This window comes from Nilaparvata lugens, chromosome 4 (genome assembly GCF_014356525.2).
Source record: "Nilaparvata lugens isolate BPH chromosome 4, ASM1435652v1, whole genome shotgun sequence".
NCBI classification, from domain to species: Eukaryota; Metazoa; Arthropoda; class Insecta; order Hemiptera; family Delphacidae; genus Nilaparvata; species Nilaparvata lugens.
The window spans coordinates 26943196-26967598 of record NC_052507.1 but is presented as its reverse complement, the minus strand read 5'-3'; the positions used below and the strand labels follow the sequence as shown (position 1 = coordinate 26967598).

The 24403-nt window shown below is 34.4% G+C and overlaps 1 protein-coding gene across 2 annotated transcripts in view; it reads left to right on the top strand.

Annotated features, from left to right (window-relative positions):
- LOC111045352 (NGFI-A-binding protein homolog) overlaps positions 1-24403 on the top strand; it is a 55762-nt gene that overhangs the window by 22688 nt on the left and 8671 nt on the right. Inside the window, exons 2-11 of one of the 2 annotated variants that reach the window (XR_005571184.1) lie at positions 2336-2437; positions 3435-3572; positions 11840-11988; positions 13011-13220; positions 15283-15402; positions 19921-20054; positions 20701-20848; positions 21703-21893; positions 23150-23255; positions 24231-24322. Coding sequence is in view for 1 of the 2 variants with exons in the window: in XM_022330740.2 (XP_022186432.2) it covers positions 2336-2437; positions 3435-3572; positions 11840-11988; positions 13011-13220; positions 15283-15402; positions 19921-20054; positions 20701-20848; positions 21703-21893; positions 23150-23255; positions 24231-24287 (1355 nt within the window). In the remaining variant the exon portion in view is untranslated. The remainder of the gene's footprint in view (positions 1-2335; positions 2438-3434; positions 3573-11839; positions 11989-13010; positions 13221-15282; positions 15403-19920; positions 20055-20700; positions 20849-21702; positions 21894-23149; positions 23256-24230; positions 24323-24403) is intronic. The other variant, XM_022330740.2, reaches the window with a different exon arrangement.

Genomic DNA, 24403 nt, shown 5'->3' with positions numbered 1-24403 from the left:
TGCATCATCATTTATTCGAATTCGAATGTATCAGACTTTATACTTTATGTAGATTATCATGAAACCGTCACTTGGGCTCATAATTTGAGCATAATTCTAGAATACAATATTAGATTGTAGAAAATCAAATGCAATTTTTCACTAGATGGACTCAATATGGGAATATAGCTTTCTGTCAATAAAGTTCGATGATAACTTCATGATATCACATTACATAGATAGTAGGTGAGCTTTTTATAATATTTGACATCCATTCTCACAACAAATCAATTAAATTCTTATTTCACAAATTTTATATCCAAACTCAAGTCCACTAAACACAATTTCATATTGAAACAACAATGAAGCTTTAGGAAAATCGCTTGTTGTTCGACAACTCGCTATAAATTTCAAATATTTATGCAGTATAAGTGAACGTCAGTCGAGTGAGTGTTCGCCGTAGATCATGTAGATGTTGTTATCAGGTCTGTCGCGCTCCTCTAGCCGGCGAATCCATTTCTGCTTTGATTTTATGCGTTTGGCTCGCAATAAAAATGATTGAAAGATGCAGTCTGGGTCTGGCTGGTGGGGGTATGAGGGTGGAGTATAGAATGGCATAGTCTAGAACAGTTTCAGCAGATAAAAGCGGCAATGCTAAGCGCTAGTGCGACAAGAAACAGTGCTTGAGTGAGAGGATAGATGTGCAAAAGATGCAGCAAGAAAGAGAGATTTAAGGAAGCTTAAAGCAGAGGGTGCGATGTGAGTGACGAAGAGCGGAACGGGAGGAGTGGAATGGCTGAGAGATGAGGTTTTTACTGGTTATTGGTCTGGCCTGGATTCGGGATGCACATAAAAACCTTTCTCCAAGGAAAAAACCCTTCAAGCCCCCGGAATGATTTTTCGCTCGAGTCGTTTGGTCTTCTACTTCTATCTTCTTCTTCGTCTTCTTTTCCTCTTTTTTCTTTTACTCCTCTTCCTTTTCCTCTGCGTTTCCCCTTCTTCATTTTCTTATTCTTCTTCGTGGTTCACTTTTTCTTTGGGTGGTTTCTGTCGTCCATTCCTGCCCTGTTGGCTGCTGATTTTTTTCTCCCTTTCTCGTTCGAATTTGCTTCGTGAAAAAATTGCTACAGCGTCTACCATCACCACTTCCACGAATGAAGTTTCAAATCAGACTGTTTTCAACAAAAAAATCTATTTCCAGACTTAAGAAGTTGAATGCCGCCAAATTGAAGAGACTGCTCACGAGAACGATTCAATCATATGAAAAATTTTAGAAACCTTATTTTATTTTTCATTTCGAACTTTTCACGATTTAATATCCAGTTGGATTAAAATATAAATGAACAAATAGATTCAAGTGAAGTATTTTTCACGAAAAAATGTTATTTCAAAGAAGTAGTTCCTTTTCCAGCGATGAATTTTATCAATTGAATAATCTCGAATAGGATTTTGATGCCATAAAAATGTATAAATAAGCATTCAATAGATTTTCAAAATTCCAATCCTCAATTCATGAAATCCAACTTCTTCAGAACTCTGCAAATTCAACCATAGGACATTTCAGAGAATCTGAGAATTTTCAATCAATGGAGGATAACAGCAAGCATACATACCTTTTAACACGTCTGCAATTTTGTTAATAGTCTAATGTTATCATTTTGAATCAATTTTAAAATTCTGTTATCATGTAAATCATGTAGCTTCTATTGTGTAATAGTTACAGTCTCAAGTAGAACAGAGATCTTGGTGGAATTTTAATAGTTACCACCAATTATATTGAAATAGCGCTGTAAAGAAGAGTTTTCGCATCTCAAATCCTCGACTGATAAACAGTGTAGAAAATGGTGATGGTGAGAGAGCGAGAGATACCTGCCGATTGCAAGAGACCTTCACAGCTATTTTACCTTCGGAAGTTTTATGTGCGGTTTTACTGTGACCACTCTATTGCTACTCAAGCCTATCGCTTCTCAGTCAGACCACCCTACTAATCCTACCTATCCATGATCCCATAATATCATCCACATTTTATTGCCTTTTAAACTGAAACTTGATCTAACTGCAAAGAACAATTTCAATTAAGAGGTGCATTTTCTGTAAAGAATTCCATCGATATATTAGTCAGTCAAGGACATCAACGTATTCAGGCCTTGTTTATTCTGGTCTTTCCTCTAGTCTAGAATTTAGAAATTATTCGTTATTTCATTAAAATCCAAAAACTCATTTTTCAATTATATGACATTCCGTTATTCTCCAAACATTTCACGATTTTCGATTCTTTATCATATACAGTACATCATAGAATATCACCTATTTAAATTTCAATTAATTTTGTTTCTATCTGCTTATGTTTTTGCAGTAATCTACACCCATAGACCAAGAGACGAGGCTGAACTGCAACTCTATAGGGTTATGCAGAGGGCAAGTTTGTTGGCATACTACGACACGCTCTTGGAAATGGGTGAGTCTGAACATTTAACAATTTATATTTCAAGAATGTTTAAGCAGTTTTGTATGTCTATTACATTTTAAAGTGAGGGAACAAATGAATTCACTTTTTGAACTTATTAGATTCATTGAAGACTCTGATCATAACTTGAAAATATACTTTTATGACCAAAAAGCTCTTTCTTCCATGATGACTCATAACGTTCATGATGAAAATAGGTCTTCCCCCTTGAACTAGAACTAATGGGAAACCTTCACCACTATCTCTTAACTGATAAATAATATTTCATTCTTGAGGGCTGGATTCAATCTCTAAGTATTGATGTACTTGATCTTATGACATCAAACAGAGAAGAGATTAGACCTACTTGTATTGAAAAGATAAATTATTATTCATTTTTTCAAAGGAAGATTGCCTTACAAATTTTGAAACCCCGTCATTTATTTTGATCGGGACTCATCTTCATGGTCGAGAGATTTTGAACCATGAATTTTCTTTTCAAACTGTTAAATACTTTCATACATCCCACTTATTCTCACACACTTGTGCAAATATAAATTTCTTATCTCTTAAAAAACCTGTAACTTAGTACAGAAAAAATGCTTACAGACAGTTGATTTCAATCATATCAGCAGATCACTTGCGAACTCAAGTGTTCACTCATGTCGGCCTACAAAAATTTTGTTTATCAGAAGAAATGGTGACTCTAAAAAATTATATTTGAATGTATACATTAAAAACGAAACATTTTTAAGTATGAACCTTGATGATAAAGACTGATAACGCTTCGACCAGCGTTAGTGTTAACTTTACCCAACTAAGTCCTACCATGGATATAGTTTTTGATAGAACAAGGTGAATTGTAAAGTTGTGTAATTTTATTTGTTACTCAAAATGTATAAATTATTCAATTTCGAGAGTCATTGTAGTTTAATAAGTCATGTACTTCTACATGTTCATCTTTATTTACTTATTCACCTTAATGTTTAATTCAAATTTTTTGATGAAGGTGGTGATGATGTGCAACAGCTGTGCGAAGCTGGAGAAGAGGAATTTCTGGAAATCATGGCGCTAGTTGGAATGGCTTCGAAGCCCCTGCACGTCAGGAGGTTGCAGAAAGCATTACAAGAATGGCTTAGCAATCCTTGTAAGTAATTCAACTCCAACTTTTGTCATCAAAAATGCACGAAAATTAGAACATTCTCTACACAGATTGGAAATATTTTTCAGTCATTTCTATGCTATTTCTCCCCAATAAAAAGAAGTGGTGACATGAGAAGAAGAAGAGAGATTGACTGTGCGAGTGTGTTTACAAGGAAAGAAAAATATAGGCGTGTTGGTTCTAAAAATATGATCTAGTCATTTGGTTGGTTTTTGTGTGGCTGTTTTCACCTCAACGGCGCTGGTAATTTACTTTTTTATGTTGAAAAGGCGAACGAGACCGGCTAGAAAGGAAATACTTTTTCAGGAATCTCCGTTCGCTCCTTATTTCTTTACTGCTATTCTTTCTTATAAGGCAGTGTTATTATTCCTTTTATTAATACTATGGTCGGAGTAATCAGCAACATCAACATGAACCACAGGGCGCGGAAAAGCTACTGGAATCACGTACTGTGTCTTGAAAAAGAAAACTCTGTGAAAAAGACAATTCAGCTCTTGCCCCAATGCTGGGTTCTCAATCTCGAAAAACACCTAATGTTGGAGAGTTCTGAGAAACAGTTCCATCCATTGTATTACAAAATGTCAGAGTGAGATTTTTTCAGTACAGACTGCAAGAAAATATTGTTCTATTGTTACATGAATAATAACAATTAAAAAGTAGATCGGTTTTTTCTAGTTATATAAGGCACTTCTGGGTTTTTAATTAGGAAATTTTTCAAATTTTATTCTCATCTATCATCTAATCAATCTCATCACTCTCCAGATAACAAAATTATTTTTTAGGGTTCTCTGTTGCATGACGCCTTATGCAATACATTCAATGATTGTTTTATTACAATCAATCAAGTAATTTTCTTTTGTGTATCTCTGAATAAACTGTATAGTTCTTTCTTCCTTAAAAAGTTCAACTCAACAATGAAAACAAGTTTGTAGGAATCTGAGAGAAAATTGTCTACTGAAAGTAATCAATCACTCATCACTGATTGAGCCATAATATATTGAATAAACAAGTACGGTTACGTTATTCATTGAATATTTTCATTTTATGAAATGTCTATTTTCATGAGGTTATTATATATTCATGAGGTTATCAGGGTAATGCAAAAGAGCTGAAACAGGAATATTTATTACGAGCACACTCATCGAATGCGGTCTGCAGTAAGCGAAATAAAAATTTTAACCACTTGCATATTGGATTATTTTGATTCAGTGTCCTCGCGTTGAAAAAAATATTAATTAATTTCCTGACCGCGGTCTTTTCAAAACAAATAACGATTGATTTCGTTGATTATTCAGCGACAATAATTACATTGTACCAAAGCACAGTCACCTCTATTAGAGGAGGCAGAGACTGAAGTCATCTCATAAATTTCGATTCAATAATACAAAAACTTGGTTTTATTTTAGAAAACGTTATCAACTGCTAATCAATGGCCACGACAAAACTATTCATCATTGAAAAAAGTTGAACTCATATTAAATCAATTTTCAAATCGTGATAGTCTACATTTCACTTGTAAATATGTACATCTTCTTCTTTATTCTAATTTGGTGAGAAGCTCATTCACAAGAATACTCTAGAATTGTGTATTAAACTTCTAAATAGTTAACTTATAGTTTATTTTCAAAGAATTCTCTCATTAATAGAATTTTTAATTCATATAAATAAATGTATAGATATGCTTAGAATCCATTGAATTCTCAATACATAAATTTTATTGACTGCATTAAATGGAGTGAAGTATTTTGACTGAAGAAATGGTCATCGTGTTGATCCCAGATTATAATTCACCCAATTATAATTCATTCTTTTTGTTCCAGCAGTGAAAATTTGTGCTAAAATATGTTGATCAATAGAATTTGGACCTATAAAACCAGAAGATTCTAATGCTACTTAGTAGCTTCTTTTCCATGGCCTAAAATAAATATTTTTTCTTCTGAAAGGAAAAGAGAAGGGTAGTTGAAGATCTTAGTAGAGAGGATAGAAAACTTAGGATGGCAGAGAAATAAATTGAAACAAAGAAACGAAAAGTAAGTGGTCGAATGAGAGAGCGCGCACTTTTCAAAAAGAAAAGAACCCGATCGCTTATTAAGTTCATTAGGATAGAGAAAAAGTGGTGGCTGTCGGGTATTATTACAATTGCGCGCGCGATAATGTTCCAAACATTACAATGGCGGCTTGTTTTATGCGTTAAGGTGAGAGGGGCGGAGTTGGTCCGAGAATGAGGTCTTGATCGAAAAATCGCCGCTTTTCTTTTGGAAGTCGAGATGGTCTTTGTCAGTCAATCGGAAGTAAAAAGCTGTTCACTATGCAGCGTCCATATTGCAGTGAAGAACGTCGTCTTGCAGTTGTAAAGAGACCCGCAAGTTGTGGAAGAGAGGCAGACATTGCTAAGTAAAAACGTACATTTTTCTCAACGAACGAGTGAGCTTTTTGTTGCACCCCTCGAAAGACCAACCCCACCACCCCGCGGTATGCACTAAGCGGCCGGCCAACAGTACAATGTACTCTGCTTTTATTCTTTAAGAGCGACGCGTGTTATTACACTGAGCGGTCTCATTGCTCCGTTTACTCGTAATTAAAATTCTGTCAGTGTGTCGGACATATAGCGACAGACATTGATTGCTGGGAAAAAAGTATTGAAAAGTGAGATAGAATGAAGGAATTGTCCGGGCCTTTCTGTGAATTTAGCTGAAAGAAAGAGGGCTCGGCATCATCGGCGTGAGTGTTCTTATCTTGTGGACAGTTTCTTCGTCGCTGTGTGGCGCTGTTATGATGCTGCAACAGCTTCGACTTCAACTGAAAACAATTTTGTGTTCAAGACAAAGATTTATTGGTGGATCGGAAAATTCTTCCGGATATACTCATTTCACAACCACTTTTCTTGTAAGACAGCTATTACAATATTTCTCTTTACTGAGTAAACTTTTCTCTTTCTCTGGGTAATGAGAGGAGAAATGTCTCCGGAATATAAACAGAAAAAAATCTTAAATTAGTAGAGCAGAATATTATTAATCATAATTATAATGGCTCAGCTCAACATTTAAGTCGAATTATTTCGGTTTTTCATTTGAGTTGCAACTTGTAACAAAGAATGTTATCTTCTTTTATCTGAATAGAATAGTTCCGAAACCACCTGATGCTATAAGCCATTAATTCTTACCATAAATCCTCCCATTAGCGTGGACTCTCTCTCTTTTTGCTCTTGTTTCAAGTAAGAATCATGATGCCAAATTATATTAGACACTAGCAGGTAACCCGTGCTTCGCAAGGGTCTTTCTTAAAACTTGACGTAATGAAATCTACAAGAATTCAAAATAGGCCAATGTACAGTGAGTCAGTCATTCAATCAGGACTCGAATAATTTTGAAATTTTAATTGAATAAAAATGGAAGAATATAATTTCTTTATGTAAATAACAACACCTTCATTGAAAGACATATTAACTGCATGCGTTTTCATATTGCCAATACAGCATTGATGAAACTGTAGACGTTTATTTAGCATTTGTCTCAAAAATTGTTCTAGCTGAAAAATTAATAATCCATGCAACGTGTAGGCCTAAACATTGCATCAGGAAAACGAAGTTCCAAAACTATGTTTTTCAGTTAGAAAGCAATATAGAAACAGATGTTCCTTTTTTAATTTCGACCATATGATTTGGTGATTTTTTAATGAAATCGAATGTACCATTAATGAAATTTTAACATTAATTCTGAAAAATCTAGAAGGAAAATTAAAATTTGGGCTTCCAGGTGCACGAGATTGATATCTTTAGAATCTATGTGCAAAATTTGGAGATCTAAATCATTCCCGTTTTTCCGGTATGCAATCCACAAGATGACATGTTTTGATGCGAACAAACGAACAAACACAACCCTACTCTCTCTTATATAGATAGAGAGAGACTCTCTCTCTTATATCTTGCATCTTTATCGAACAATATCAACTTCTAAGAGAACAGAATATTGAACTCACAACTGAATTATTGTTACTTAGCACTAAAAATTACCATGACTTCTCCGTACCATCATAATGCTCATTATTTATTACTTAGTTTAGGTATAGTTTCCTATTTTTTAATTGTTTATTACAAATAATCGCGAAACTCTCAATACTCTTAGGAATAAAATTATTGAAGATATGAAGACTCGATTCTTGATTACCTTCTTATTATAAGGCATTATGGCTAACAATAGGCTGAACATCTGTTTCGTGGTATTGATAAAAAGACGAAAATATATTACGGTGACTGCAGCGTTCCTACGTGAACAACAAAGAGCCCTTTTTTGACTGGGGATGATCTAAATAAAAAATTATGAACGGGAGATCAACAATCGTCATGCCGCATTAATTTAAATTAGGCTCTAGTCATCCTACCGTCTTTCAAGAATTAGTTCAGAAGCCAGATGAAATCACATACTTTCGTTCGTCTTTAGGCCAGTGTTATCCATCTGCTATCTCAAAATATTTTCAAAATAATAGTGATTTATTATTACATTCTTTAATTTGTTCATCATATTTTAAGGCAATCAATCATTAAATTAACTCTATAAATTCTGTATCAAGAAAATCACTCCCAGTACATTTGGATAGGATTTCATATCGGATTTACTTGAGTTCTCAATGAATTGCTAATCGATTCGAAACTTATAATAATAAATAATCAATGTAGGCCTGCCCACATTATAACCCTACCCGATGAAAATTATTATTAAAAGTTACTTCAGATGTTTCTTTTATTTCGATTATCTCTTGTCATTCCAGATATTCAAGAAAAAAGAGTTTTCTTGGAAATATCGTGAATATTTCCAGGATTATGAAAGAAAAATTAACTTCCTCTCTCACTTTGTGGTTTATTATTTTTTTAGCCGTTGACTGATAAAAGAGTCCTGGTGATAAAGCACCGAGAAACAACTCCATAAGTATATGGAAATTACGATGGACTGACAAAAAAATAAAGCAAATGCGTAGCCTATTTATGAATAGTACTAGCTGGTCCGGCGAACTTCGTACCGCCAATTAGTTTAATGTATCTCATGACAAACTTTAGCTGGATGCACACCTGAGGAGGCGCGATGCGGCATTTTATTTCTCATTAGGATTACATGTAAACTTTGAAGGACCGTAGGAAAGAGTCCTATAAGTCGGATTATAAATTTGATAGGTCATAAACCTGGTCCTGAACATAACGAACACAACTAAAAAATCATCGAATTCGATGCACACATAACAAAGTTATTGAATGTCAAAATTTAAGGCTCGATTTTTAATTATATAGATTAACCTATTTATGGCTACCATGTCAATCGCAGGTTATCATCAGTTGTTACAACTTAGTCTAGTAGAACATCAGATAACAGTATATATTTCAAAGCTGCTTGAAGATGAAATGAATAATGATTCTATTTTTGAAAGTATTTTCCACGAATATTGAAGAAAAATATTAATGAATTAAGATTCTTCAAGTTGTTGGAAATCCTCTATTTCCTAGATGCATTATACAGTTAACAAATAATACTTTTCCACTCCTTAATTGATCATAGTTATAAATAACAATGAAAAATGATCTCTAGACTTTATTGACTGTTCTGTCTTCCCAGTTTCATCATACAGTCAATTTCTAACTGACGACCTTTGTTTTACGACGGTTTCATTTCGAGCGCCAATGAGAAGTTCACTGAAAGAATGTTGGAAATAAAGGGGTATGCTATGCTATGCTTTTTCTTACCCTCTCGTTAGGAAGGGTTTGAAAAACATGCACAGACAGCTTGGAGATACCAGAGCCTGTTTTTTTCTGTCAACATCGCAGTCGTGAAGAGCAGTTTCATCTTCCACCCTCTCTGGAAGTTTTTGCTTTCTCCATCCTTTTCTAGTCATAGTACGGTCTCTCTTGATCCGATATCTATTTTTTTGGGAGAGTCTCGTTTCCCCTTGACTCGAGTCTAGTGGTGATATTCGGTGGAGACCCTTGCGCCAAGTGAGCGTCGTCGTCGTCATGCGTTTTTTGGCTTCCCTGTTGTCCTTCCACTTTTTCCATGAGACCGTTGGGTCTTCCTTCTGCTTCCAATTCTTTCTCAAGTGCACGTCATCTTCAACCTTCATAATAATTCCAAACAAAAGGTGTGATGGGCGGACGGACTTCTTATACGCTTTTGTCTTCTGCTTTGTATGATTTTCTACATCAATCAGATGAAGCACAATACATTTCGGATCAAGTTCCAAATGCTAACGCGTGAATTACGAGTGACATGTGATATGATATTTTAGTTTTTAATATAGAGAAATAATTATCCATTATCAAGAGAGAGAATAGTCCAGTATGATTGAAGGACCAAGTTCTTTTTCCAGCTATATTAACCTAATCATCTTCATATCAAGTAAATATTAATTCTCAATACGGAGATATAATGGTCCATTATGAAGACAGAGAATATCATCAACTATTATAAACACAATTTTCACAGAAATCATATCAGTTCTCCTTCATCAACAAAATCGCTGTGAATCAGTAACAAAGGTTATGATATTCATCTGGAAAATTAAAACCAAGATAGGTTGTTGAAAAAAGAGTTCAGTGTAAATTCAAAGTTTGAATGCTTTTCAAGATTGATAGATGTACCTTGAGCACTCGTGCTTCAGACCAGTCCCACTTGTTTATTGAAACAATTAATAGCTAGGGTATTTTTTTGAGAAACTATGAACTTTTATGTGTTTTTAGGAGTTGGTTTGGAGGTACGAAATCAAGTATTCATGTTCAATGAATATGCTGCAAATCAAAAAGTAATCAAATATTCAAATGAAATCCATTTGCCAATTTGGTATACTATTTGTCCCATTCACATTTATCTGGTCCCTAGAAAAAGTGTGAAATCCGAAAATGTCATCTAAAATTACATTGCAGTGACCTATGAATCTGAAAATGTTCATTTCACTGGTCCCATTCATGCTGCAGTAGCGTACAGCGAAGCGACTGAATATGCAGAAATACTGTAGAAGTAGTCAGTTATGAATCATCAACAAGCAACGAGTCGATTGTTCATCCTCGTTTAGTTCAGTTTTTTCCGAATACGTTAAAAATTACGGCTCTGCAAGTTCCAACTATTTGGTTGGCAGCGAACAGCGTCTGGATTAGTCAGAAAGAGATAGAACATATTGGAAACGAAAAAAATAATCACTCCGAACGGATATATTTTAAATCCTCCCGGAACGAGCGTTCATTTTTTTTATTCTCATCATTCGAGAGGGACGAAGGAGAACTCAGACAAGAAAAAATGGAACTGAAAAGAGAAAGAGAGAAGAAAAAATGAGAGAGTGATCGAGTGGAAAGCCGATGGTTGGACTGAGAGCTAAAAAAATACGAATGAAAAAGTTTTCCGCGACTGTTGGAGAGAAAAATTCTTCCCCTGCGGGAAAAGCTGGGAAACTATCCGACACATGGCTTTTCACAATAAATAACGCTGTTCTGCGAAGGAAAAAAGTGTTTTTCACTGTAGAAAAAATCTAAAATGTCTGCACCTCGCCATACTTTCCCTCCACAAATATAGGCGCTAGCCCCCTTTTTTTGCTCACTATCTTCTTCCAATCTCTCTTCAATTTACTCTCTCACTTCTTTCTTCTCCAATTTCTATCTCATTTTATCTCTCTCGAATACACTCTACCACTTTCATCATTTCTGTCTTCCTTGTAGGCTACTATTTTTGTCTATTTTCTATGAGAGTGGAACCTTTAGGTTTTCCTCTCCAGTGTATGGTTCCATTAAGCCTGAGTGTGAAGATGAAATGTGCCTTTTCCTGGCTTCCTCTCACTTTGGAAACAGCTGGATTAATTTTTTGGTCCAGTTTTTCTGTCTTGAAACTCTCAAAAATATTGCATGAATATTTTTCGATGAAATTTTCTTCCTTCGCCATCCATAATGATTTTGAATTGACTAGCAAAAGAATCCATCATAGAATTGATTCATGATGCGGATCAACATCCAATCCCAAAAAATGTCTATAGTGAGATTCACGTTTAAAGTCAGTGGATTTCATAGACCAGCATATGAGATGTAATGTTTCATTTTCCTTTTGAAAAACTGAACACACATGACAAAAAATAAAAATTACTTTAAAATTAGAAAACAAGAAAGGGTGCTCTCTGGGAGAAAAAGCTCCAGTCAATTCCAGACTATTTGCGCAATACTTAGCACCATTTGAATGGGTGATTTGGTGGATGCAGTTAATTGAAGTATGATTTATGTTTGTTTGCAGCTATGTTCCAGATGCCACTTGGAGCCACTCCAAGCATTTCGTCGAGTCGATCCGAAGCGCTTCCCCTTCCCCTCAGTCCCCAGGCCACATCCCCCAGTCCCCTCCCCACCACCACCATTTCCACTTCTGCGCCTTCCCCAAACAATCTGGTAAGTCTGTTTTCCTAATCAAAAGATTATCAATGAAAATAAAATGAATTATTGATTTTTCTAACTCCACTGAATTCTTTCTAAATGGAAGTCATGTTTGGTTCGCATCATGCTTAGCACTCGTCATTTTCGTTTTCATTATATCTTAAAATGTTAGTTAATATAATTTTGGTAAGATTACGTAAAGTAGACTAGTTGATATAGTATGTTATATAAGTATTCCTTGGGTTATATTATTACATTACGAGTATAGTTCGTTACATTATTACAGTACTGTAGTCAATGTTACGAATGAAAGTCAACGAAACAAACGAAAGTTTCTGTTCATGTTTACTTGAGTTGTGATGGTTTAAACAGTTTCTTTCTTTCAATTTTTTCAATGACCTACCTTTCTTCTCAATAGATGAAATAATTTGTTTTTTTCTGTTTTTTGTTCTTTTCGTACAATATAAATGCAAATGATAAATTATTGAACTTCTAAGGCATCTCTTCTTTGATTGAATTGGACCTATGAGTCTCATGCATTTTAGATCTATGCATCTACTGTTTTTCATACGTTTTGAAGAATTTCATTTCTTTCTAAACAGTATAACGTTTAGATCGTTATTGTTTGAAATATGGTCCGTGTATTCTGCCGAACTTTCTGTTGAACTTTCTCAAAAACCAATGGCATTCATATTTTCCCAACTGGGCAGAGTCTCATCATATAATCTATCTACAGATTATATGGGTTAAGTGGAAGAGGGCAAGAGGGGCCTCTTATGGCCTCAACTTCGCCCACATCACTCAATGTTATAAAGTGCAAATAAAAATATATTTATCCATCCATCCATCTACAAAATCTTATCTGAGTCACCGTTTACATTTTAAAAGGATTCCGAAACACCAGAAAGTGATTTTGGAACGCATAACTAAAACATTAGCCGACTCCAACCACGAAGCGACTAACTTCTTGACTTAGTTGATAGACAATTTTCCATTTGTGTGATGAAAAGCTACAGAGCTGATGTCTGTTTACAAAGGGAGCCGACTCGTGTCCGCGAACAAGCCCAGGTGTGGGCAGTGCAGCCCGCAGCTGCAGTCCCCCCGGCTCCCCGATGCAGGGGACCCCCGTCCTGGTCGCCAGTCAGATCGCGCGACTCGCCGAGGCCGCTCAGCGACTGGTCAGGAATCTGCCGCATCTCGAGCCCAAGATCAGTGTCGCCAAGAAGAAGAGCTGCAAGGATCTTGAGGTACGTCGATTCCTAATACACTATGTAGTGATTTTAGTATAGAATTTCTATTATTGACCGAGCGAAGTGAGGTCTAAGATTCAAGTCGACGGTTTGGCATTTCTCTTAATGTTTAAAAGTTTATATGTTTTTATGTTGCGCATTTACGGCGAAACGCGGTTATAGATTTTCATGAAATTTGACAGGTATGTTCCTTTTTAAATTGCGCGTCGACGTATATACAAGGTTTTTGGAAATTTTTCATTTTAAGGATAATACAAAAGGAAAAGGAGTCTCTTTTAAACGCCAATATTACCGTAAAAATCAGACTTTAGAATAATTCATCATATATCAGCTGTCTAGTAGACTATAATACTACCCGTTCAAAAACATCGAAAATCTTGAAAATGTATCTTTTCATTACGTTAGAAGACAGTTGACTATAATTCTAACCGTTCAAAAACATCGAACATCTTGAAAATGTATCTTTCCATCAACGTTGTAGACAGTTGCAGCCAGACCTGACAACAGCGCTCACACTCACATTCCGGGACGGCACGTCACGGTACGATAGGACAGAAAGCTCTATGTTGATTTATGATTTTTTCTAGACATTTTAAATTGATAAATTATTTATTTATTTTTGAGGAAAAATAACAACAGGTCAATATAACTTACTGAGCACGAGGTCTACTGTTCACAGAACTACTAGTTAACGTTGATTTAATAAATCATAAGCGGTGGTATTTTTTTTAGAAATGTAGCGAGAGTGATAATGATTGCTGGATTGTGTTTACAGTTTAGCAAAAATATTATTAATTATATTATTAATAAATATTTTTGTGAATAAATACTATTTGATTTGATTTGAATTAAGATTGATGGAAACACAAGTATGTAGTCAACTATCATGAATTCTATTTTGAAAACAGCACACACATGCTCCAACACCTATGATGTCGTCATCAGTGTCACTACAATAAATTATCTCTATCACTACATCTCACCATAGAGAATAGAATACTACACGTTTGTGATTCGTTTGTCTCTGATCGGATTTTACTATTCGGATATTCGTTTGTTTCTGATTTCACCAAACACTGTGAGAAGTTAATTGAACGTTTTATGTATCACACGACCTGAAATCTTTGAGGAATTCCTTCCAAGATGGAATGGAATAAGATATCTTTCATCAACGCAGATCGTAGCGAAATGAATAACATTTGATCAGATTAGATTTCTTTATCCATGCAGCTACAATATTATTATATTATGCTGGTTTATACGACAACATAAGGAATGAGAGGAGTTGAGTGGAGTTGAATGAATGTTGCACCGAGGTGGGAGTAAAAGTGACTTGAGCCACTCTCTCACTCTCTCTCTCTCTCTCTCCTATCTATCTATCTATCTATCTATCTATCTATCTATCTCTCTCTGATAAGTTTTGTATTGTAAGCTATTGTATATAAGTGTATAAGCCAGTATATATTGTAATCTACATAAATAAAGTACTCAATCAATCTCTATGTTGTCTCGATCCATCCGTATTTGGAAGAATCTTCACGCCGACTTTACTGTGATTCGAAATAGTGACTCATTCAGGGGGAGAAAAATGTAATAAATACAGTTTGAGTATAAGATTACTATTTCAATAAGAATGATTATAAAACTTCAATAGTTCAGCATTTGGAAAATATGATAAACTTGGTACAATAATTACAGAATTTTATGCTATGTGCACTAAAATTTGCTACTATCTATGAGATCAGATCACCGCGATCATTTGATTTGAACGTTTGAACAATCAATGTTCAAAAATATTATGAAGAATGTATAGTTAGCTTATATTTATCCAAGTTAAGATAAAATTACTTTTTTTAGTGAAAAAAAAAACTAACACTCTTGTTTCATTGTTGCGACATGTTTCGTGCTGGTATAGCAAATTTTCAAGCTCTTATATTTATAGGTGATTTTATTGAATTTATGATTGACTGAATTGATGAATAGATTCCTTTAAGAATAACTATTTTTATTGAGATTACGAAATTGAGTGAATGAAGAGACGTTTCTGCTTTTTTGACAGATGCTGCTTGGTATGCCTGAAGACGACCCCCGAAGGATGGACCAGATAAGGAAGTTCGCGGCCATCTACGGAAGGTTTGACTGCAAGAGAAAGCCTGAGAAACCGCTCACTCTTCATGAGGTAAGTTTCGCATAATTTCACAAAATGTAAAACACCGAAGTATTCTGTATTCAGAGTGATCAAACTAATAAATCTTTACCTCTCGATAATATATCCTGCTTTATGATATATCGGCTATGATAAAAGGTATCTTGAATAGGTCAGCCTCGTATTACAAAAACGAATTCTGGTGAAATCTCTCTCAGTAGCCTATTACACTTTAAAAGGAAGGGATGTTATTTGGAAATGTTTCACCTAAGTACAACAATGAAACTGACTGAATCAACTAATATTGACAAAACTGCTACCGTACATAATATAGACTATTATATTACAGTGCTTGAAAAAAACACTTTTCTCATAATCGCTGAAAAGCTGCTATCCATCATTCAGCTTTTATCCGAGACCCAGTCTCATTCCATAGCAACGATTTATGCTCTCTATAGAGAAGCCGGAACGACACGCATAATTGCACGAATTATGAATGTTTACGATTGACAAAGAATGCACAACGAGAACGGGGAACATGTTTCAGCAGTCTCCACGAATTTATTGAGGAGGAAGACGTCGTTTATCATCTTGCTAAAAGCCGCTACTCTCATAAGACAATGGTATTCGGGGTAGGACATATGTCAGCTACATGTTCTCAACAGCTTATACATGTGTACTGTAATGGCTTCGGAATTGCTGTGAGCCAACATCTCAGTGCCTTGAATTATTACGGGGGATGCAGAAGTCACGATCAATATTTCTCAAATCGCGCACGCCACATAAATACATACCCACAAATAATCTACAACGACTTTTCTGGAATTCTTGAGGAAAAACGCTCATGAAATGTCATCTAAGTTATAATGTAATGTCACCATCCTAATCACTCAGCTCTCTCTCCCTCTCTCTCTCTCTCGTTATTATTGTCAACTCTCCGTCTCTCTCCTCCTTTCGATCATGTGCGCACGCGTATGTGAGTACACGATCATGCGAGCATAAAAATAGTAAATTGAAAGAAAAGAAAATCGGTAGGAAAGAGTGACTGCTGGTTCTTTCAGCCTTTGTATAGTCAATAATGACCTGTGCAAAACATTTAGGTATGCTGTAGCTTACTATAAATGTGGTTGAACTCTGATTTGTTCTTCAACATTTTTCTTTACAATATTTTTATTCTGCTAAACATAATTCTTTCTCACTTTTCCTGCAAATTTTTATTTTTGCTCTTTTCTTCCTTTAATTCTCTCTTCCTCTTCTTTCTTCTCATATTCTTCTTCTCATCTCTCTTTCCCTCTTTCTTACTATTTCTATCTATCTCTTTTCTCCTTCTTCTTGAATCTACTGTAGGACGTCCCTCTCATTTTATCCTCTCATGAAATTCCCCATTTTTCTTTTTCAATAGTCTGTTAAGACGTGAAAGTTCTCTTGTTAGCAGAATTTTCATTTTATATTGGCATATTCAAACTCAATTTGGTCAGCTCAATCAATATACATTTTTGATTTGACTAAACTGAAGAGAGATTGCTTTTATGAAATTTAAATTAGACATACTTTATGGTTTTCCATGATGAGCTGCTTGAAATTGGTTCAGTAAAGAATGTTTCAATCGAAGACCTTGCAAAATAAATAAGAACTTTCTTTTTCAGTATCTAGAGTTATAGCTTCCAGTTTCTTAATGAGTATCAATTGGACTGTGGTGAATGGAGAATAATGATGTGCATGGAGGAAAATTATTGCACTAACTTCAAATGTTGATTGAATAAAATTACAACTGATCTTCTAGTTCGTCCATCTTGTTCTTCTATTTGTCTGCTATCGCCTGATTACCTTTCTCCTTGTACTTCAGTACCTCTTTGTTTCATGCTGTGGCTTCACCTTCTTGCTCATAATTTTTTCATCGATTTGATTCCGAGCAAGAACATACATACAGACACGTACTACCAAAGTTAACTCACTACTCGCTCCCTGTTAACTTTTTATCACTTTTGTTCTCTCTCTCTTTCAGCCTTCCGATTCGTTTCCCTGAAAGACGTCCTTAAATAGCGAGCAAGTATTTTCTTATCGAAACAATTAACATTACCTGCCTAACCTATATCGGCGAAGGGAAGCCTTAGCGCTTAGTTACGCGTCTGTTTTTATATTGACTCTCCTTGTTGCATGATCGCTCGTCTTGCAAAACTGTGCGCAAAAAACCGAGCAAAATAAAAATGGCCGCTTTTAATATTCCCCAAGTATAACAACGCAACACTGCGGTAATTTTTTTCAGACGTCCAGACAATAAATAAAAATTGATCTTGTTTGCCGCAACACAAATAATAATGTGAGCTTGCTTTTGCACAACTCTTGGTCGCATAAGCAATTCGTTCTAATCCTATCTTGAGTCAGGAAATCTTCAAATGAGTTTTTAAGAAACATTCTACTCATTCTTGTATCATCGTGTGCATAACATACCAACAGTAGGCTAAATGGAGTTTTTTTAGTTCGGACTCATTTTTATAGTCGTATTTTATGCTCCTCTTTTCATCTATAGTCTACGTATTAATTTTTTTAAACCGTGAGGTTCAAGAATAATTTTGCAATAAAGTCAATTTTTATACTCAGAATTCCATTCTCAAATGAATGTCTAGAAAATGGTTCAGCATTGCCATTTTAAAATCCATATATAAGTCTAAATCCTGATATCCAAAACGATAAAGCTTTAAATAGGCCTCTATACTCATTTGAATATTCAAATGGCTAACATAATTTGTATCTCGTTCATCTCGATAGCTGATTGACAATGGTATCAATGGAAGATTCGACAAATGCAAGTCATTCTATCCACTTTAGGTGAAGTGGAGTTTGGTGAAGAAAGTCACCATTTTATAAAAATTAATGATTTTTAGGATAAAAAAGGATTGGAACATTTTCAAGATTCATCATGTATAGAATTACGACTAATTAGGTCGTAAGTGGAATACTTCACTCAAGAATCTCCCTTAAGCTTCTTCTTTTGATCAACTTTTAAAGTGTATATCAGTCACCAAACGGTTACCATACCTGGTTTCTTTTCTCATTCTTGAACCTGGTAACGTGATGTTAGTAATTTTTTTAAAGCTTATACATAACTCTAAAATTGTACTATATTTTATGCAAGCTGAAGTTTCACGTATTTCAATTTTCACCAGTTATCTTTGTTTTCAATAACTAGAAAGTCGTTGAGATATAATTAATCCAACACTCATTTACGTACTATGTCAATGCGAATAAGTTCATTCGTTTTCATTAACATTTTTACTCAAAATATACCAGGTAGCTTCTCAAATACAATAATTGAGTATTATCAGTCATATTTTTGTTCTCTCAATAGTAAGAACCTACCTATTCTCAAACATAATAGGAAAAGGTGAAGTTAACTAAGAAATTTGCATCAGGTCTCCCTATTAGATGTGTAGATAATATTTTCTTCACGAGAGCTAAAAACAGACATCAGTGTTTATAGTCGAAGACTTTGACTGCAAGTCGTGTTGTCGGTGAAAGAAACAGAGGAAACCGTTGCTGAAAGAAGTGCGAAGGAGATAGACAAGGGCATGGAACAGAGGCGAAAAACAAGAATTGGAAACGAGAAAAAATTAATTTATCATCGTTAAACGGGAAACGGGCGAGTGGAAGTGGGAGAGAGGACGAGGCGGCGAGAGCGAGAGAGTCTCTCTCCCAGAAGAAACGTCAGGAAGCGTAAAAAACGCGACCGCCAAAAGAAACGTTGATTGCTGCCGCGCTGTAGCAGCAAGAAATGGAGTCGAAGAAACGGATCTTGAGAGTAGCAACGGCTGCTGCTGCTGCTGCTGCTGCTGCTGTTATGAGCACTTGCACCACTCTTCTTCCACTTCACTCTAAACTGTAATAAAATGCACGTTCAGCTGCTTGTCGGGTACTTTTTCACCTCTGCTCAGGAATCTCGGAATCGACTAGGTCTACCTTGCCAAAAATTGACACCTAGCACTCAACAAAACCAAATCCAGCCGGACATTCGAAGTGATCAAACCATGCTTCTTTTCAATTGTACAGTAATCTAGTAGGAATTAATATTTACTTGGGAATCCAGAGTAGAGGAAATATATTATCAATTTCTATGTTTTAAAGAAGGTATATTAGTTGTCAAATTGGATTACCATAGTGAATAACTTATAATTTGGCTGATATAAACTGTAGGCTAAAAAAGAGGAAAATAAACGTATAGGTCTGTTAATAAAAAAATCTATTCTAATGCATTCTGTTCATGTTCAATACTTGGGAGTTTCAGAAGGAAACTCTGATTATAACTGATACCGTACTGATAACTAGCATTCAAACACAAAAATTCTGATCGTCAAACAAAATCTGTTTTTTAATTTTTAATAAATCTCACATTCATCAAAAACCATGAGTCCAATTTGCCTCTAGATCTGATTACTGATTGTCTTAACAGTATTCAAGTTTTTCGAAAAACTACTCATATCAAATTAGCCTGTGTTCTAGTATTTCAGTGGAATAACTCAAATTAATTAGATTACTGTGACTTTAATCTGACAGGTTTCTGTGAATGAAGCGGCAGCTCAAATTTGCAGACTGGCACCAGCACTTTTAACCAGGAGAGATGAGCTGTTCCCATTGGCCAGACAAGTTGTTAGAGACTCTGGATACCACTATTCCAAAGGACATTCCAAGTAAGAACCAAATCACTGTAATACAGTGATGTACTTTCATATTTTAATTTTATGTGGGTTATTTATCACTCAGAAGTTTTAAGGAGCAATACTTTATACTGTGGTTGAGTGTATATTTTCAATTTTATAATTCATTACTTGGAGACAGTTTACAGACAATTTTTTATGAGGATGATCATTTAACATTCCACTTTGTGAATAAGACATTCATAATTATTTTTTAATGGATAACTTTGAAGTACAGTTGCTTATTCACATTATCACACTTTGAAGTAGGATGGAATTCTTCATGAATTACCGTAGCTTGAACTTGCAACTCAGGTTTGTGAATTGATGTTCAAGTGTCGCAAGAAACATTAATATTACGTTTTATATTAATAAATAAAAACACTGCACTTGAATGGGCTACTTTTGTACAAATTACTTGAAAATTACCCAAGTTATGGTCGAAACTAGTCATTGAAATATTTCAAAGAGTTTAATAACAAAGGGTACTACAAGTTTTCATATTGTTTTTATTAATTTGAATAAATAAAAAAATGCATATTGTATACGTATATGAATAAATAAATATGAACATATGAGATCTTTCTATTAGGAAGCATTGTAGTACTACTGTTATAAAAATGTAACTCATGATTTTCAGATCATATTCTAGTCTTAGTATGCGAAATAGCAGCATGAATGGCGACAACGGAGGACCAATGAAGAGAGCGAGACTGGACGGTTGTTCACCGATTTCCGTTCTTCCTTCTGACTCAACTGAAGAATTGGCACTTCGCTTGAAACGTCAGGTGACTAAAATTCAATTTCTCTATCCTACAAAATAATAATGTAACATTCTACTAATATATTATTCATGTGCAGATAAACTAACATGAATAGAATAAATAAAAATTAGTCCAAAACCCAAAGGATTGTTGAGATTATCTTCTGAATCTTGTGGAAAAATTTGATAAAATATAAATATTACAGATTATTGATGAAAAAACTATTATCAATCATGATTTGAATGCCGCATTCAAATTTATTATAAACTGAAACTACATTATTAATAAATCCAGTAAACTTGTTGTCTGTGATTTCAAGGAGGTGATAAATATTTGTGGTTAAGCACTTGTCTTCTATTTTGTTGACTGTAAATCTCATCTCCTAGAAAAACATATAAACACACACCAATATAATTATCATGTACAATATTGAAAAAATTACCAGTCCAATCAAATGCAGTCATATTCAACTCTGCATTCTGACAAAAGATCGTTTGGTTTCTATAAATCACTACCTAACAAGAAAATTAGATTTTTCAAACATTGTACAAGAAATACCCAATTTAGATTTTCTGTAGCATTGTAAAAAATGCTATCAGAGCTGTCAGGTTCTATAAGATATTGTTTGGTTTTTATAAAACAGTACCCACCAAGAAATACCTGAATCAGATTTTCTAACATTGTACGAGAAATGCCCAATTCAGATCAGTACTTTCAGGTTTTACAACACTCGATCATCAAACTGACTGATATAAATATCCAATTCAATTTTTCCAAACATTGTACTAAATCCTATCAGTACTTTCAGGTTCTATAACACTTGATCCTTAAATTGACTGAAGTTTAATTTAATTTAATTTCAATTTTATTGTGCACAGGAACGCCTCTCTCAAGTAGGTGACGAGCTGAGGAGAGTAACGGAGCAAGTAGAGCAAGTGTACCGAGAGTCGTCTGCTGAGTTTTCACTCCACCTGCAGGTGGAAGCACTGCAGACGCGGCAGGCCCAACTCCTCTTGGAGCAAAATGAGCTACTGAAGCAGCACAACTCTGTACACCACAATCACCACAGGTATGGAAGGATTCATCATTCGAATTATAATTATTAGTATCAATGATTCAGTTCTTAAACCTTCAATACAACCTACGATAACATTGTACTTGAATATTTTCAGAATTGAAAATGAAAATACAAAAGATGCCTTCTTTTACTTGACATTATCATACTTTAAATTGTACAAGAATATTTTTAGAATTGAATGATAATGCAAAAGATGCCTTGTTTTACTTGACATTATTATAATTGAACTTGTGAAGTTTACACGGAAGTACTTAAAACTTGGCAGTATCTAAGTGGAACAAGACAACGAAGTATAGTGTTGGTTTTAATAATTAATATAATTTAATCCAAATAATATACTAGTCAATAAATATAATAAATCTTTAAGCATTTAATAGCATATATATATATATATATATATATATCTATATATATATATATATATATTAAAACAGGAGACACGATATAAATAGATTCAAAACACTTAAAAACTTACATTAGAAATGGGGGAAATTTTCGGAGACTGAGTCTCCTTTCTCAATCCGTCTGCACCGCGTAATCTGTGGTCTCTGCTGCTACAATTGAGTCTCCGTGCGTACTCTGTGGTCACAGGACCGTTGGATTCAAAACTGCAGTCTGTGCTCGGTTGAGAAAGGAGACTCAGTCTCCGAAAATTTCCCCCATCTCTCATGTAAGTTTTTAAGAGTTTTCAATCTATTTATATCGTGTCTCCTGTTTTAATTTATATAACAAACTTTAAAGTGTCTTCTGTTATGTGCTATATATATATATATATATATATATATATATATATTAAAACAGGAGACACAAGACATAAATAGATTGAAAACACTTGGAAACTTACATTAGAAACGGAAATTTTCGGAAACTGAGTTTCCTTCCTCAACCGAGCAGTGAGTCTAGATATAGATATATATTATGTGAGTCTATACATATATATATATATATATATATATATATATATATATAATATATATATATATATATATAGCACATAACAGAAGACACTTTAAAGTTTGTTATATAAATTAAAACAGGAGACACGATATAAATAGATTGAAAACTCTTAAAAACTTACATGAGAGATGGGGGAAATTTTCGGAGAAATATATATATATATATATATATATATATATATATATATATATATATATATATATATATATATTATCATATATCTATTTCATGTAAATAAGCATTCAAATCATTGTAATATCATATTATTTAATTTCCATATCATGTTTCAGGCTTTACAGGAGGCCAAGCCGAACATCATGTTTTGACTCAGAGAAACTTGATACAGACGATACTGATTCACAATTCTCCTTCAGTAATGCTAGTTCTCCTTCTCAGGTAAACTTTCTGTCTATTCCAATAGGCTCTGCATCCGTTTGAAGAGAGATATACGATACTGACAGATACTGTAAAACAGATCCAATGTACCTAGGGTACGTACATTGTAAGCTACCTGTATTCTAGGTGCATTGGTTTAATCCACTTTCAGAGATAGTAATAATAATATTTGAGATACAATAATTATTCATCATTTTACCGAAATGAAGTTTGGTATAGACTTTGTAATTTAACGATTTTTCTATTCAACTTTACTGTAAACCTTTAAATTTCCAGTGAAGTAAATTAAATTGAAGTAGCTCTCAATCAAATTCTATTCAGGTGTTCATACTGGAGCTATGAGAACCTACTTCGAAGACAATATTTTTGTAAAGAATAAACTAATACACTTTTTATAATTAATACGCTGTTAATGTACGATATTTCAGATTCGAATCCCAATAACTAGGTAACGTACGGTACAGTATTTAAACTGCTGCGAAGCTGAATTGTTATTTTAAATAAAGTATGGTAGGCTCACTAAACTCTCAATTACTAATAGCTAGTAATTATAGTAAATATACGGCGAGGTGGAACTACCCTTGGGTCTCCCCACCATTGAAAGCCATACGCTAATAATAATAGCTAGTCTATACTATTCAAATTGACCTGAAAGATACTTCCATCTTCTTTCTACTAATTTGCAGATTTGAAGCCTAGTGATGCCTCTATAATTCCATTTACTTATTATCCACTCATTGAGATTTCACTTCACTTACAACAATAGATATTATTTTTACCACACTTTTTTAGCATTCAATTTAATGATTCATCTTTTTTTCTATTCACTTTCTACAAAGTCTTCTGATTATAATGGAGTTATTAGAGCTATACTATCACCAACAGAAACATTATTTCCTCAAATCAATAATGCCCATTCTGAAATGTATTTGAGAAATCACTCTTATTTATTTGTACTTTTATGAATTATTACAGGAAATTGGTGACTCAAGAGACTCTTTGCGGGAGTCTGACAGCAATGATCTGAGACAGGTAAAACAGGAACCTGAAGGGGAAGGTGCTTCATGGTGATGAGATGATAATGATGATGATTGCAATTTATGCTGCTTAAATGCTTTGCTCTCCTAACACATGCACAGCACTGCTTC